General features: G+C 43.3%; 2 protein-coding genes and 1 pseudogene across 2 annotated transcripts; all 3 read right to left on the bottom strand.

Annotated features, from left to right (window-relative positions):
• Positions 1 to 1,371: 1,371 nt before the first annotated feature.
• LOC124252992 lies at positions 1,372 to 3,083 on the bottom strand (annotated as a pseudogene).
• A 3,699-nt stretch (positions 3,084 to 6,782) lies between these two features.
• Positions 6,783 to 8,503, bottom strand: LOC124252995 (tubulin alpha-1A chain-like). The gene is made up of 2 exons (XM_046686709.1): positions 8,281 to 8,503; positions 6,783 to 7,912 (listed from the first exon to the last, which is right to left on the bottom strand). Exons 1-2 carry the CDS (start codon positions 8,459 to 8,461, stop codon positions 6,783 to 6,785), a joined length of 1,311 nt encoding a protein of 436 aa, XP_046542665.1. The 5' UTR covers positions 8,462 to 8,503.
• A 3,286-nt stretch (positions 8,504 to 11,789) lies between these two features.
• On the bottom strand, positions 11,790 to 13,437 carry LOC124252991 (tubulin alpha-1A chain-like). The gene is made up of 2 exons (XM_046686706.1): positions 13,213 to 13,437; positions 11,790 to 12,981 (listed from the first exon to the last, which is right to left on the bottom strand). The coding sequence occupies exons 1-2, from the start codon at positions 13,391 to 13,393 to the stop codon at positions 11,852 to 11,854; spliced, it is 1,311 nt and encodes a 436-aa protein (XP_046542662.1). The 5' UTR covers positions 13,394 to 13,437; the 3' UTR covers positions 11,790 to 11,851.
• Positions 13,438 to 15,302: the final 1,865 nt, after the last annotated feature.

Below are 15,302 nucleotides of genomic sequence, written 5' to 3'. Positions count from 1 at the left end.
GTATCACAAGTGCTTGGTTCATGATGTTTTATAGAGATAATAATGTGGGGAGTATTTAAACAAAATATCTTCCTCTTAGTTCAAGTATTTCAACAAGTAGTTCAACCAAATGTTACACAAGAACATAATCTTTCGCTATTGTCAAACATAAGTATGCAGATGTAATTACACCTACACTTGTGAGGTCAAAAGTGCGATTTCAACGGATAAGCTATCGTAAACACATATCGCAGGTATTTATGAAATGGACAGAATAGACAGTTGCCGAGGATATTAACCAACCTTCAATGCTCACATGTATTCGATAAACATCTGAAACTAAGTTTGTTTATTATAACAATTCAACATCTCTACTGATATGCACTAAGGGAAATGATGGTGAAGGTGTAATGACGATAATTGTCTGAAAAATCTGCTTCGTGCGCCTCGATTGATACCATGCGTGTCCGCCATGTTGGGCGATAAATGCACGAAATGCTGAAGACATGCTGGTGATTATCTTGGATATGGTTGCCTTTGGCATTGCCCGAAATTGCACCGGAAGATAGAAATGTGTGCTTGTGTACCTTGTCTGTCCGAGAACCTCCCACAATTACTTAAGGGAGTTGGTGGTTCTGGGCGCGATTTTGTCCGGGATCGTCATCTTGCTGTTCCAAATAACAGTCAATGATTACTGATTGTGACTGGAACATCGAGAAGATGCAAACTATCGTAATCATGTAGTTGGCCAGTCCACTGTCCATTCACAATAACCAGATCAGTCCATCTTTCAAACTGCTCGCCGCTAAGTCGCGAACATCTTTACGCCGCTAGGCCCACACCAAATCTTTGCCACCTGAAGTAAGCTGGTGGAACCTGAGCAGAGTAGTGTACCACCGTTTCTTATGTATGCTACGCATGGCCGCTTCTTAACAGAAGATGTTACAAAGAAAATCGGCCTTCCTGTAGTTGTACGGATTTTCTATAGAGAAACAGATTTGATTCTTCATCGTAGTGCAGTATATGTTAATAGACAACCTTGTCTATTAGTGATTTAGCCCACGATCACTTTGGTTTGTTCATAGAGATGGTCTCGGAGCTGTGTGGTCAGCTCGGTAGTTTAAATAATTCTGACATCCCCTGTAGGCACACACACTTTGGTTTCTGTGTGGCATCAGCTCTTCCTGCATTATGAAAATTCCTTGTGATCAGAAGTTGCTTTTCGATTAAACATCGCAGCAAAGTTGCATGTTTAAAATAGGTAACCTAATTTTCTGTTGATAATACATGTTAGGGTCATATAAACAAAGACAGTAACAAATAATGTATTATGTACAGTTTTTTATTCGGTCGTTCCAACAAGAGAACATTTGAGAGTCATTAAAGGTAGCACTAATATTCCTCTCCTTCTTCCTCTCCCTCGCCTTCAACAGAGTCGACTCCAACCTCCTCGTAGTCCTTCTCAAGGGCTGCCAAGTCCTCACGGGCCTCGGAGAACTCGCCCTCCTCCATACCCTCACCCACGTACCAGTGGACGAAGGCACGTTTGGCGTACATCAGATCGAACTTGTGGTCAAGACGAGCCCAAGCCTCGGCGATGGCTGTGGTGTTGCTCAACATACAGACAGCTCTCTGGACTTTGGCCAGGTCACCCCCGGGGACAACAGTGGGTGGCTGGTAGTTGATGCCAACCTTGAAGCCTGTGGGACACCAGTCGACGAACTGGATGGTTCTCTTGGTCTTGATGGTGGCGATGGCGGCGTTGACGTCCTTAGGGACGACATCACCACGGTACAACATGCAGCAGGCCATGTACTTGCCATGACGGGGATCACATTTGACCATCTGGTTGGCGGGCTCGAAGCAGGCATTAGTGATCTCAGCCACAGACAACTGCTCGTGGTAGGCCTTCTCGGCAGAGATGACAGGAGCGTAGGTAGCCAGAGGGAAGTGGATACGTGGGTAGGGCACCAGGTTGGTCTGGAACTCCGTCAGATCAACGTTCAGGGCACCATCGAATCGGAGAGAGGCAGTGATGGAGCTGACAATCTGCCCAATCAGTCGGTTGAGGTTGGTGTAGGTTGGACGTTCGATGTCGAGGTTACGTCTGCAGATATCGTAGATGGCCTCGTTGTCGACCATGAAGGCGCAGTCGGAGTGTTCCAGGGTGGTGTGGGTGGTCAGAATGGAGTTGTAGGGCTCGACCACAGCAGTGGAGATCTGTGGAGCGGGATAGACAGCGAACTCAAGCTTGGACTTCTTGCCGTAGTCCACAGACAGTCTCTCCATCAAGAGAGAGAGGTGAAGCCGGAGCCAGTGCCGCCACCGAAGCTGTGGAAGATGAGGAAGCCCTGGAGTCCAGTGCATTGGTCAGCCAGCTTCCTTGTGCGGTCAAGGACGAGGTCAACGATTTCCTTGCCGACGGTGTAGTGGCCACGGGCGTAGTTGTTGGCGGCGTCCTCTTTTCCGGTGATGAGCTGCTCTGGGTGGAACAGTTGGCGGTAGGTTCCTGTACGGACCTCATCTGTAACACAGCATGTTGGCACGATAAATATTGTTTAGTGATTCAGTTATATGTAAAAACGTACTGAGGTATTCAAAATTAATACACCACTAGATTAATGTTATATGCTAAAATTAACTTCATATAATCCACACACTGATAAAACGGTTTGTATGCATGAATTAGAATGAATTAAAGTTTAGTATATTTTTACAGCATCATTTTGCCAAACGTCTGATCCCAAATGGTCGTACAAAAATACGTTGATATTGACGGCTTACCAACGGTATAATTGTTTAATCCTCCTTTGGATACATATGTCGCTTTGTAGTAAATACTTTCCAGAGTCATATAATGGTCACATTTGTCATATAATGTACTCACCGACAACAGTTGGCTCGAGGTCAACAAAGATGGCCCTGGGCACGTGTTTCCCAGCCCCAGTTTCACTGAAGAAGGTGTTGAAGGAGTCGTCCCCACCCCCGATGGTCTTGTCTGAGGGCATCTGACCATCGGGCTGGATGCCGTGCTCAAGACAGTACAACTCCCAGCATGCATTGCCCATCTGGACTCCGGCCTGGCCGACGTGGATGGAGATACATTCCCTCTGAAGACAAAAAATGAAATATGCATATCATATGTGAAGAATATGTCAGTGGATATTAAACAAGTCACTCACTGAGTGAACATAATCGCCTGCAACCTCAATTACTTTTGCTGACACTTCGACTCTGGGCTGCAAGAATACCCGAGTGTGTGTCAAGCCTGACGAACGAATTGCTATCAGACCACAAGGTTCACCATTTTACATTAGAGTGGAAGTGTTGATGTCATATCCCCATGTACATTTGGAAATTATGAAAAGATTGAACTTGGGTATGGTTTCTGCGGTTGGCAAACATATCGGCATGGTGCCCGCTTGTGTTCATGATCGGTGAAAATGAATGATGATCCACATTGCCTGATGTCTACTTTTTACAAACGAGGCTATTTAGGTACACACGGATAATATTTCAAATAAACATGTACGCATATGAATTTCAAATTGTCAATTTGTGACTTGATGCGGGATGTATCAATGATATATGTTGACGTAAGAAAACATCACTCACCATGATTGCTGTAGGCAGATGTGGATCTCACGTGGACTGCAAGTTGTCTTGAGTGAGAAAGTCTGATGTGGAGAGCAGGTGCCCGGACACTTATGTACACGTAGACAGCCTGTCGTCAAGGACGGTAATCCACAGCGACTGTTACTAAGCTCATTAGAATGCTGTTGTTTGTACTTTCGTAGGCTTTTGTTTAGGTCGTTAATTTGACAGTGCCTTTCGTGACGGAGGTTATACCAAGTGTTGACATTGTACTCGGTTGTTGATACTCACGAGTTGTCTTTAGGATTGTTTGGATTGTTTAGGATGCTAGAAAGCTGAAAATAACCGCATTTGTTGACATCACACAATCCTGAAAAAATGGGACAATTTTTGTCTATATCCGCCCTTCTGAATTCTGAATATGTATGTATGTATGTATGTATGTATGTATGTATGTATGTATGTATGTATGTATGTATGTATGTATGTATGTATGTATGTATGTATGTATGTATGTATGTGTGTGTGTGTGTGAATGTGTGTATGTATGTACGTACGTACGTGTGTGTGTGTGTGTGTGTGTGTATGTGTCCGTCCTTTTTGAGATTAACTGATATGTATAACTGTCAGCTTTTAGATATGATGATGATAATAATGGACATTTATAAAGCACTTGTATCCAAGCACTTGTGCATGCTCAAAGCGCTAAGACATTTGACACTACATTGCATGCTAATAATCCAGCTCTCACTTAGGGGCAGTGTATTTTCAGCGCTCATCTACGCGAAGATATGACCGTCTACTGGCATCAGGCAGTTAATTTTCACTCCCCCCACCTACGTGTAAACATTTAGATTTAGCGTTTAACTGACTAATGAAAGCTGCCTTTTCAATAACCACCTACAGAAAAGTTTCAAACAACACGTGTGTAGATGTAATGCTTCATGACGTTAAATAGTTCAGTTTGTTCAGTTACTTGTAACAATTATTTGCTGGAAGGGGTCGTTGTAGCACAACGCAATATTTACCCCAAGTACGTTTCTATTTACAGCTGTACCCTAAACAATATAGGGCGTCGTTACCACTTTGGCAAATACTGGCACTACAGAGTATGTACGTACCGATGAATTTCAGGTACGTAAATCAAATATGAAATTACAGACATTTACCCTTGCCAATTGAACATTTCAATCTCAGAATTTTATTCATCTTAGGATAGTTGTTTAACAACCACGATTATAGATTCAAATCACAAATATTGGTTTGAATTACCACTGCAACAAATACATGTGCGGTACTTGATGAGCGCTAGACCAACCCTACTTGTTCTCGGTGTTTCATTTTTGTGCATACACCCTTGTAATACAAACCAATAATAACGATTTGAATCTATGATCGTTTGTTAAACAACTTTGACTTAAGTTTAATAAAATTCTTAATTAAATAAAAATTTTATGAGGATTCTCAATCTTAATTTCATTTTATTCGATTTACTTTCTTGTATAAAGTGAAATTCATGTACGTTTTCACCGCACAGACTATAGTTACCACTGCACCACCCGGTGTACTGTGTCCGTCATGACGATAATAACAATTAAATAAATCATTTTATAGCACATAGTACCCATGTGTCTAGCTGCTCATAGGGCTGATATTATTATCCCGGAGAACCTAAGCTGCCTGTGAGGTGCTAGAAGGTTAATAAGACATGACTTATCCCACCGGGTACCCATTTTCTGCTGGGTGAACAGAGACAATTATGAACAAACTCACTTGCCTAAGGTGAAACCACATGTATCACATGTGCTTGGTTCATGATGTTTCATAGAGATAATAATGTTGGGAGTATTTAAACAAAATATCTTCCTCTTAGTTCAAGTATTGCAACAAGTAGTTCAACCAAATGTTACACAAGAACATAATCTTTCGCTATTGTCAAACATAAGTATGCAGAGGTAATTACACCTACACTTGTGAGGGTAAAAGTGCAAGTTCAACGGATAAGCTATCGTAAACACATATCACAGGTATTTATGAAATGGACAGAATAGACAGTTGCCGAGGATATTAACCAACCTTCAATGCTCACATCTATTCGACAAAATCTGTATTATGGTTCTGTATTATAACAATTCAACATCTCTACTGATATGCACTTAGGGAAATGATGGTGAAGGTGTAATGACGATAAGTGTCTGAAAAATCTGCTTCGTGCGCTAAGATTAATAGCATGCGTGTCCGCCATGTTGGACGATAAATGCACGAAATGCTGAAGACATGCTGGTGATTATCTTGGATATGGTTGCCCTTGGCATTGCCCGAAATTGCACCGGAAGATAAATGTGTGCTTGTGTACCTTGTCTGTCCGAGAACCTCCCACAATTACTTAAGGGAGTTGTTTGGTCTGGGCGCGAATTTGTCCGGGATCGTCATCTTGTTGTTCCAAATAACAGTCAATGATTACTGATTGTGACTGGAACATCGAGAAGATATCGTAATGATGTAGTTGGCCAGTCCACTGTCCATTCACAATAACCAGATCAGTCCATCTTTCACACTGCTCGCCGCTACGTCGCGAACATCTTTACGCCGCTAGGCCGACACCAAATCTTTGCCACCTGAAGTAAGCTGGTGGAACCTGAGCAGAGTAGTGTACCACCGTTTCTTATGTATGCTAGGCATGGCCGCTTCTTAACAGAAGATGTTACAAAGGAAATCGGCCTTCCTGTAGTTGTACGGATTTTCTATAGAGAAACAGATTTGATTCTTCATCGTAGTGCAGTTTATGTTAATAGACAACCTTGTCTTAATGTCTTCAAGAACACTATATTAATATATTTACCAAATACTCAGGCAACTTGGCACAATGATTTCCCCCACAATCACTTTGGTTTGTTGATAAAGATGGTCTCGGAGCTGTGTGGTCAGCTCGGTAGTTTCAATAATTCTGACATCCCCTGTAGGCACACACACTTTGGTTTCTGTGTGTCATCAGCTGTTTCTGCATTATGAAAATTCCTTGTGATCAGAAGTTGCTTTCCGACTAAACATCGCAGCACCGTTGCATTTGTAAACTAGGTAACCTAATTTTCCGTTGATAATACATTTTAGGGTCATATAAACAAAGACAGTAACAAGTAAAGTATTATGTACAGTTTTTTATTCGGTCGATCCAACAAGAGAACATTTCAGAGTCATTAAAGGTAGCACTAATATTCCTCTCCTTCTTCCTCTCCCTCGCCTTCAACAGAGTCGACTCCAACCTCCTCGTAGTCCTTCTCCAGGGCTGCCAAGTCCTCACGGGCCTCGGAGAACTCGCCCTCTTCCATACCCTCACCCACGTACCAGTGGACGAAGGCACGTTTGGCGTACATCAGATCGAACTTGTGGTCAAGACGAGCCCAAGCCTCGGCGATAGCCGTGGTGTTGCTCAACATACAGACAGCTCTCTGGACCTTGGCCAAGTCACCGCCGGGGACAACAGTGGGTGGCTGGTAGTTGATGCCAACCTTGAAGCCTGTGGGACACCAGTCGACGAACTGGATGGTTCTCTTGGTCTTGATGGTGGCGATGGCGGCGTTGACGTCCTTGGGGACGACATCACCACGATACAACATGCAGCAGGCCATGTACTTGCCATGACGGGGATCACATTTGACCATCTGGTTGGCGGGCTCGAAGCAGGCATTAGTGATCTCAGCCACAGACAACTGCTCGTGGTAGGCCTTCTCGGCGGAGATGACAGGGGCGTAGGTAGCCAGAGGGAAGTGGATACGTGGGTAGGGCACCAGGTTGGTCTGGAACTCCGTCAGATCAACGTTCAGGGCACCATCGAATCGGAGAGAGGCAGTGATGGAGCTGACAATCTGCCCAATCAGTCGGTTGAGGTTGGTGTAGGTGGGACGTTCGATGTCGAGATTACGTCTACAGATGTCGTAGATGGCCTCGTTGTCAACCATGAAGGCGCAGTCGGAGTGTTCCAGGGTGGTGTGGGTGGTCAGAATGGAGTTGTAGGGCTCGACCACAGCAGTGGAGATCTGTGGAGCGGGATAGACAGCGAACTCAAGCTTGGACTTCTTGCCGTAGTCCACAGACAGTCTCTCCATCAAGAGAGAGGTGAAGCCGGAGCCAGTGCCGCCACCGAAGCTGTGGAAGATGAGGAAGCCCTGGAGTCCAGTGCATTGGTCAGCCAGCTTCCTTGTGCGGTCAAGGACGAGGTCGACGATTTCCTTGCCGACGGTGTAGTGGCCACGGGCGTAGTTGTTGGCGGCGTCCTCTTTTCCGGTGATGAGCTGCTCTGGGTGGAACAGTTGTCGGTAGGTTCCTGTACGGACCTCATCTGTAACACAGCATGTTGGCACGATAAATATTGTTTAGTGATTCAGTTATATGTAAAAAACGTATTAAAGTATTCAAAATTTATACACCACTAGATTAATGTTATATGCTAAAATTAACTTCATATAATCTCACACACTGATTAAACGGTTTGTATGCATGAATTAGAATGAATTAAAGTTTGGTTTATTTTTACAGCATCATTTTTGCCAAACGTGTGATCCCAAATGGTCGTACAAAAAATACGTTGATATTGACGGCATACCAACGGTATAATTGTTTAATCCTCCCTTTGAATACATATGTCACTTTGTAGTAAATACTTTCCAGAGTCATATAATGGTCACATTTGTCATATAATGTACTCACCGACAACAGTTGGCTCGAGGTCAACAAAGATGGCCCTGGGCACGTGTTTCCCAGCCCCAGTTTCACTGAAGAAGGTGTTGAAGGAGTCGTCCCCACCCCCGATGGTCTTGTCTGAGGGCATCTGACCATCGGGCTGGATGCCGTGCTCCAGACAGTACAACTCCCAGCATGCATTGCCCATCTGGACTCCGGCCTGGCCGACGTGGATGGAGATACATTCCCTCTGAAGACAAAAAAATGAAATATGGATATCATGTGTGAAGAATATGTCAGTGATATCAAACAAGTCACTCACTGAGTGAACATAATCGCCTGCAACCTCAATTACTTTTGCTGACACTTCGACTCTGGGCTGCAAGAATACCCGAGTGTGTGTCAAGCCTGACGAACGAATTGCTATCAGACCACAAGGTTCACCATTTTACATTAGAGTGGAAGTGTTGATGTCATATCCCCATGTACATTTGGAAATTATGAAAAGATTGAACTTGGGTATGGTTTCTGCAGTTGGCAAACATATCGGCATGGTGCCCGCTTGTGCTCATGATCGGTGAAAAATGAATGATGATCCACATTGCCTGATGTCTACTGTTTACAAACGAGGCTATTTAGGTACACGAGGATAATATTTAAAAGTAACATGGACGCATATGAATTTCAAATTGTCAATTTCAATATTTTCTCAATGAAATGTTTCAAAAATATATATGTCTTGCAACTTGATGCGGGATGTATCAATGATATATGTTGATGTAAGAAACCATCACTCACCATGATTGTTGTAGGTAGATGTGGATCTCACGTGGACTGCAAGTTGTCTTGAGTGAGAAAGTCTGATGTGGAGAGCAGGTGCCCGGACACTTATGTACACGTAGACAGCCGGTCGTCAAGGACGGTAATCCACAGCGACTGTTACTAAGCTCATTAGAATGCTGTTGTTTGTACTTTCGTAGGCGTTTGTTTAGGTCGTTAATTTGACAGTGCCTTTCGTGGCGGAGGTTATACCAGGTGTTGACATTGTACTCGGTTGTTGATACTCACGAGGTGCCTTTAGGATTGTTTGGATTGTTTAGGATTCTAGAACCCTGAAAATAACCGCATTTGTTGACATCACACAACCCTGCAAAAATAAGTCAATTTTTGTCTATATCCGCCCTTCTGAATTCTGAATATGTATGTATGTATGTATGTATGTATGTATGTATGTATGTATGTATGTATGTATGTATGTATGTATGTATGTATGTATGTATGTATGTATGTATGTATGTATGTATGTATGTATGTATGTATGTATGTATGTATGTATGTATGTATGTATGTATGTATGTATGTATGTATGTATGTATGTATGTATGTATGTATGTATGTATGTATGTATGTATGTATGTATGTATGTATGTATGTATGTATGTATGTATGTATGTATGTATGTATGTATGTATGTATGTATGTATGTATGTATGTATCAATAAGCGCTAAGACATTTGACACTACATTGCATGCTAATAATCCAGTTCTCACTTGGAGGCAGTGTATTTTCAGCGCTCATCTACGCGAAGATATGACCGTCTACTGGCATCAGGCAGTTAATTTTCACTCCCCACCTACGTGTGAACATTTAGATTTAGCGTTTAACTGACTAATGAAAGCTGCCTTTTCAATAACCACCTACAGAAAAGTTTCAAACAACACGTGTGTAGATGTAATGCTTCATGACGTTAAATAGTTCACTTTGTAACAATCAGTTACTTGTAGACAAAGCACATTTACTTTTGCTGAAGGGGTCGTTGTCGGCACAGGTACTACAGCTATGTACCCCAGGTACGTTTCTATATACAGACATGTACCCTAAACAAGATAGGGCGCCAAATAGTTACCACTGCAACAAATACTGGCGCCAAATAGATACCACTGCTGTGTCCGTCATGACGATAATAACAATTAAATAAATCATTTTATAGCACCTAGTATCCATGTGTCTAGCTGCTCATAGGACTGATTTTATTATCCCAGATAACCTAAGCTGCCTGTGAGGTGCTAGAAGGTTAATAAGACATGACTTATCCCACCGGGTACCCATTTTCTGCTGAGTGAACAGAGACAATTATGAACAAACTCACTTGCGTAAGGTGAAACCACATGTATCACATGTGCTTGGTTCATGATGTTTCATAGAGATAACAATGTGGGGAGTATTTAAACAAAATATCTTCCCCTTGGTTCAAGTATTGCAACAAGTATGTTCAACCAAATGTTACACAAGAACATAATCTTTCGCTATTGTCAAACATAAATATGCAGAGGTAATTACACCTACACTTGTGAGGGTAAAAGTGCAAGTTCAACTGATAAGCTATCGTAAACACATATCACAGGTATTTATGAAATGGACAGAATAGACAGTTGCCGAGGATATAAACCAATCTTCAATGGTCACATCTATTCGACAAAAATCTGAATTATGGTTCTGTATTATACCAATTCAACATCTCTACTGATATGCACTTAGGGAAATGATGGTGAAGGTGTAATGACGATAAGTGTCTGAAAAATCTGCTTCGTGCGCTTAGATTAATACCATGCGTGTCCGCCATGTTGGGCGATAAATGCACGAAATGCTGAAGACATGCTGGTGATTATCTTGGATATGGTTGCCCTTGGCATTGCCCGAAATTCCACCGGAAAATAAATGTGTGCTTGTGTACCTTGTCTGTCCGAGAACCTCCCACAATTACTTAAGGGAGTTGTTTGGTCTGGGTGCGAATTTGTCCGGGATCGTCATCTTGTTGTTCCAAATAACAGTCAATGATTACTGATTGTGACTGGAACATCGAGAAGATTTGCAAAATATCGTAATCAATGTAGTTGGCCAGTCCACTGTCCATTCACAATAACCAGATCAGTCCATCTTTCACACTGCTCGCCGCTACGTCGCGAACATCTTTACGCCGCTAGGCCGACACCAAATCTTTGCCACCTGAAGTAAGCTGGTGGAACCTGAGCAGAGTAGTGTACCACCGTTTCTTATGTATGCTACGCATGGCCGCTTCTTAACAGAAGATGTTACAAAGGAAATCGGCCTTCCTGTAGTTGTACGGATTTTCTATAGAGAAACAGATTTGATTCTTCATCGTAGTGCAGTTTATGTTAATAGACAACCTTGTCTTAATGTCTTCAAGAACACTATATTTATATTTTCACCAAATACCCAGGCAACTTGGCACAGTGATTTAGCCCACGATCACTTTGGTTTGTTCATAGAGATGGCCTCGGAGCTGTGTGGTCAGCTCGGTAATTTAAATAATTCTGACATCCCCTGTAGGCACACACACTTTGGTTTCTGTGTGGCATCAGCTGTTCCTGCATTATGAAAATGCCTTGTGATCAGAAGTTGCTTTCCGACTAAACATCGCAGCACCGTTGCATGTTTAAAATAGGTAACCTAATTTTCTGTTGATAATACATTTTAGGGTCATATAAACAAAGACAGTAACAAATAATGTATCATGTACAGTTTTTTATTCGGTCGTTCCAACAAGAGAACATTTGAGAGTCATTAAAGGTAGCACTAATATTCCTCTCCTTCTTCCTCTCCCTCGCCTTCAACAGAGTCGACTCCAACCTCCTCGTAGTCCTTCTCCAGGGCTGCCAAGTCCTCACGGGCCTCGGAGAACTCGCCCTCTTCCATACCCTCACCCACGTACCAGTGGACGAAGGCACGTTTGGCGTACATCAGATCGAACTTGTGGTCAAGACGAGCCCAGGCCTCGGCGATAGCCGTGGTGTTGCTCAACATACAGACAGCTCTCTGGACTTTGGCCAGGTCACCACCGGGGACAACAGTGGGTGGCTGGTAGTTGATGCCAACCTTGAAGCCTGTGGGACACCAGTCGACGAACTGGATGGTTCTCTTGGTCTTGATGGTGGCGATGGCGGCGTTGACGTCCTTAGGGACGACATCACCACGATACAACATGCAACAGGCCATGTACTTGCCATGACGGGGATCACATTTGACCATCTGGTTGGCGGGCTCGAAGCAGGCATTAGTGATCTCGGCCACAGACAACTGCTCGTGGTAGGCTTTCTCGGCGGAGATGACAGGGGCGTAGGTAGCCAGAGGGAAGTGGATACGTGGGTAGGGCACCAGGTTGGTCTGGAACTCCGTCAGATCCACGTTCAGGGCACCATCGAATCGGAGAGAGGCAGTGATGGAGCTGACAATCTGCCCAATCAGTCGGTTGAGGTTGGTGTAGGTTGGACGTTCGATGTCGAGGTTACGTCTGCAGATATCGTAGATGGCCTCGTTGTCGACCATGAAGGCGCAGTCGGAGTGTTCCAGGGTGGTGTGGGTGGTCAGGATGGAGTTGTAGGGCTCGACGACAGCAGTGGAGATCTGTGGAGCGGGATAGACAGCAAACTCTAGCTTGGACTTCTTGCCGTAGTCCACAGACAGTCTCTCCATCAAGAGAGAGGTGAAGCCGGAGCCAGTGCCGCCACCGAAGCTGTGGAAGATGAGGAAGCCCTGGAGTCCAGTGCACTGGTCAGCCAGCTTCCTGATACGGTCAAGAACGAGGTCGACGATTTCCTTGCCGACGGTGTAGTGGCCACGGGCGTAGTTGTTGGCGGCGTCCTCCTTGCCGGTGATGAGCTGTTCTGGGTGGAACAGTTGTCGGTAGGTTCCTGTACGGACCTCATCTAAAACACAGTTTATTGGCACGATAGATAATGTTTGGGAATATATTTGTGAGTAAGCTAAGTATTCCTTGGAGCAGTATTCAAAATTTATGCACCACTAAATCTAATTAATAATCTTACATGTTCAAATAAATTTCACAAAAGCACACACACATGATACGTGGTACTTTCCATGCGTTCTACTCCTTTTCTGCCATCATACGTACGAATTTGAAAATATATTTTACTCACCAACAACAGTTGGCTCGAGGTCAACAAAGATGGCCCTGGGCACGTGCTTCCCAGCCCCAGTCTCGCTGAAGAAGGTGTTGAAGGAGTCGTCCCCTCCACCAATGGTCTTGTCTGAGGGCATCTGACCATCGGGCTGGATGCCGTGCTCCAGACAGTACAACTCCCAGCATGCATTGCCCATCTGGACTCCGGCCTGGCCGACGTGGACTGAGATACATTCCCTCTGGAGGACAACAAGAAAACATATGATTAACGTGATGCACTTGATTTGTACAGAACACAACCTGCTGATTTGGGACGAGCTCACTCTGAATGTCTCTGACTAGCATGTTGAAGGTCTGTTGAATGTCAGTTTACATATTGTCCTTCCTTGTCCAACCGTTGCCATCACTAGACTCTTTAATTTGTAATTGTAAACAGCTGTTATTTTCGAAAATCCCCTTGTTTTGTGAAGTATATCCAGGTTTTCTGATCGTTAAACGACGAATAAATCGAATGATATATGGGAAGTAACAGAAAAATATCAAACTCACCATGATTTTTGTAGGTAGATGTGGACCTCACGTGGACTGCAAGTTGTCAGAAGGTGAGAAAGTCTGATGTCGAGAGTAACTGCTCGGACACTTATATACAGGCAGTGGACAGACGGTTGTCAAAGACGCAAACCCGTAGTAACTGTTGCCAGGCGCATTACAAAGACATCATTAGAGGGGCCAGTTCAGTGGTGCTTGACGGTACATACTGGACTTTCGACATCACGAAGTGATTAACGTCTTAATGAAAGTTGTTAGCGGATAATCATGCTTGATTAAACTCTGGATCAGTAATTCATCGGTGCGATAGTCACCTAATTATGGTTTACTAATCGTGGAATTCAATAATACCAAACTAAACGAATGGGCATGGAGGGATAAGAATGAAAGAAAGGCCCGTGTGCAGTAGCCTATTGTTAATTAAGTGTCCACTTAACCATACAAACAATTATTTTGCTTAACCTCTTTATTAAAATTTGGTTGGTCAAAGATTGAGATAGGCCTATTGAACTAAACACTTTTTTTATAAGTAATATGGTTTGAATTTGACGTACAAAGGAATTTATTTATAAAATACCAAACATCAGATAGTTTCACAAAACTTTATGGCAGAGATGAATTATTCCCGTACACTGTCTCAGAGTTAAACAGGGTTTGGCTTGATTCAACACGTTCCCCTTCCAGATGGGATTCAAACCACTCACAAAATACTTATTTTCCGTTTAAATTGTATTATGTGTAACGAGCTGAAGGTTACAATTAACATACTTTAATTCACATAATTTAATGCCTGAAAATCACCAAGACACTTATTACATAACATATACTACACTGGATATACTAAAATGTAGACATGCCTGTAACGGGGCCCTGCTTTAGACAGGAATCAAATGTTGATACAAGCACTTATTATAATATTTTCATTATACAGGTGATGTTGACGTTTCAGTTTCTGTTAGAAGTGTCTTAGTTTCCTCTTAAACAAGAGACGTGTTCTTTTTCTTTATTGAGCATGTGTGTGTGCTTCCTTTATGCAAGAGACGCATGCATTGCTGAGCCTGTGCCTTTCCTCCGATATCAGAAGTATATGCACATATTTGTATGTGAGTGAGTGAGTATGGTTTTACGCCACTTTTAGCAATATTCCAACAATATCACGGCGGGGGACACCAGAATTGGGCTTCACACATTGTACCCTTGCAGGGAATGGAACCCGGGTCTTCAGCGTGACGAGCGAACGCTTTAACCACTAGGCTACCCCACCGCCCCTTTCTATGTGAGAGACGTCCTAGATTTTCTTGAAGCAGCATGGGTATTTCTTTCAATTTTTGAGGTGTATGCGTTTCCTTTAATGTAAGACACGAATGCGTTTCCTTTTATGCAAGAGATGATTGCGTTTCCTTTTACGCAAGTGATGCGTTTCCTTTTATGTAAGAGACGTGTGCGTTTTCCTCATCCAACAGATGTATGGCTTTTCCTGTATGAAATATGTGCATGTGTTTCCCTATCTACAAAAAAATACTGAGACCTTGCGGGTCTGGATGTTTTATTGTCCCA

The sequence above is a fragment of the Haliotis rubra genome, unplaced genomic scaffold, assembly GCF_003918875.1.
Source record: "Haliotis rubra isolate DU_JTF1 unplaced genomic scaffold, ASM391887v1 Scf53, whole genome shotgun sequence".
Taxonomy (NCBI): Eukaryota; Metazoa; Mollusca; class Gastropoda; order Lepetellida; family Haliotidae; genus Haliotis; species Haliotis rubra.
The sequence above is the reverse complement of the archived record's forward strand: the minus strand, read 5'-3'. Positions and strand labels throughout refer to the sequence as shown.

Coding starts and splice junctions, on each gene's coding strand:
- LOC124252995 (XM_046686709.1), bottom strand. CDS start 8,461: ATGGGCAATGCATGCTGGGAGTTGTACTGTCTGGAGCACGGCATCCAG. Junction 7,913..8,280: donor CCTCGAGCCAACTGTTGTCG/GTGAGTACATTA, acceptor GCTGTGTTACAG/ATGAGGTCCGTACAGGAACC.
- LOC124252991 (XM_046686706.1), bottom strand. CDS start 13,393: ATGGGCAATGCATGCTGGGAGTTGTACTGTCTGGAGCACGGCATCCAG. Junction 12,982..13,212: donor CCTCGAGCCAACTGTTGTTG/GTGAGTAAAATA, acceptor ACTGTGTTTTAG/ATGAGGTCCGTACAGGAACC.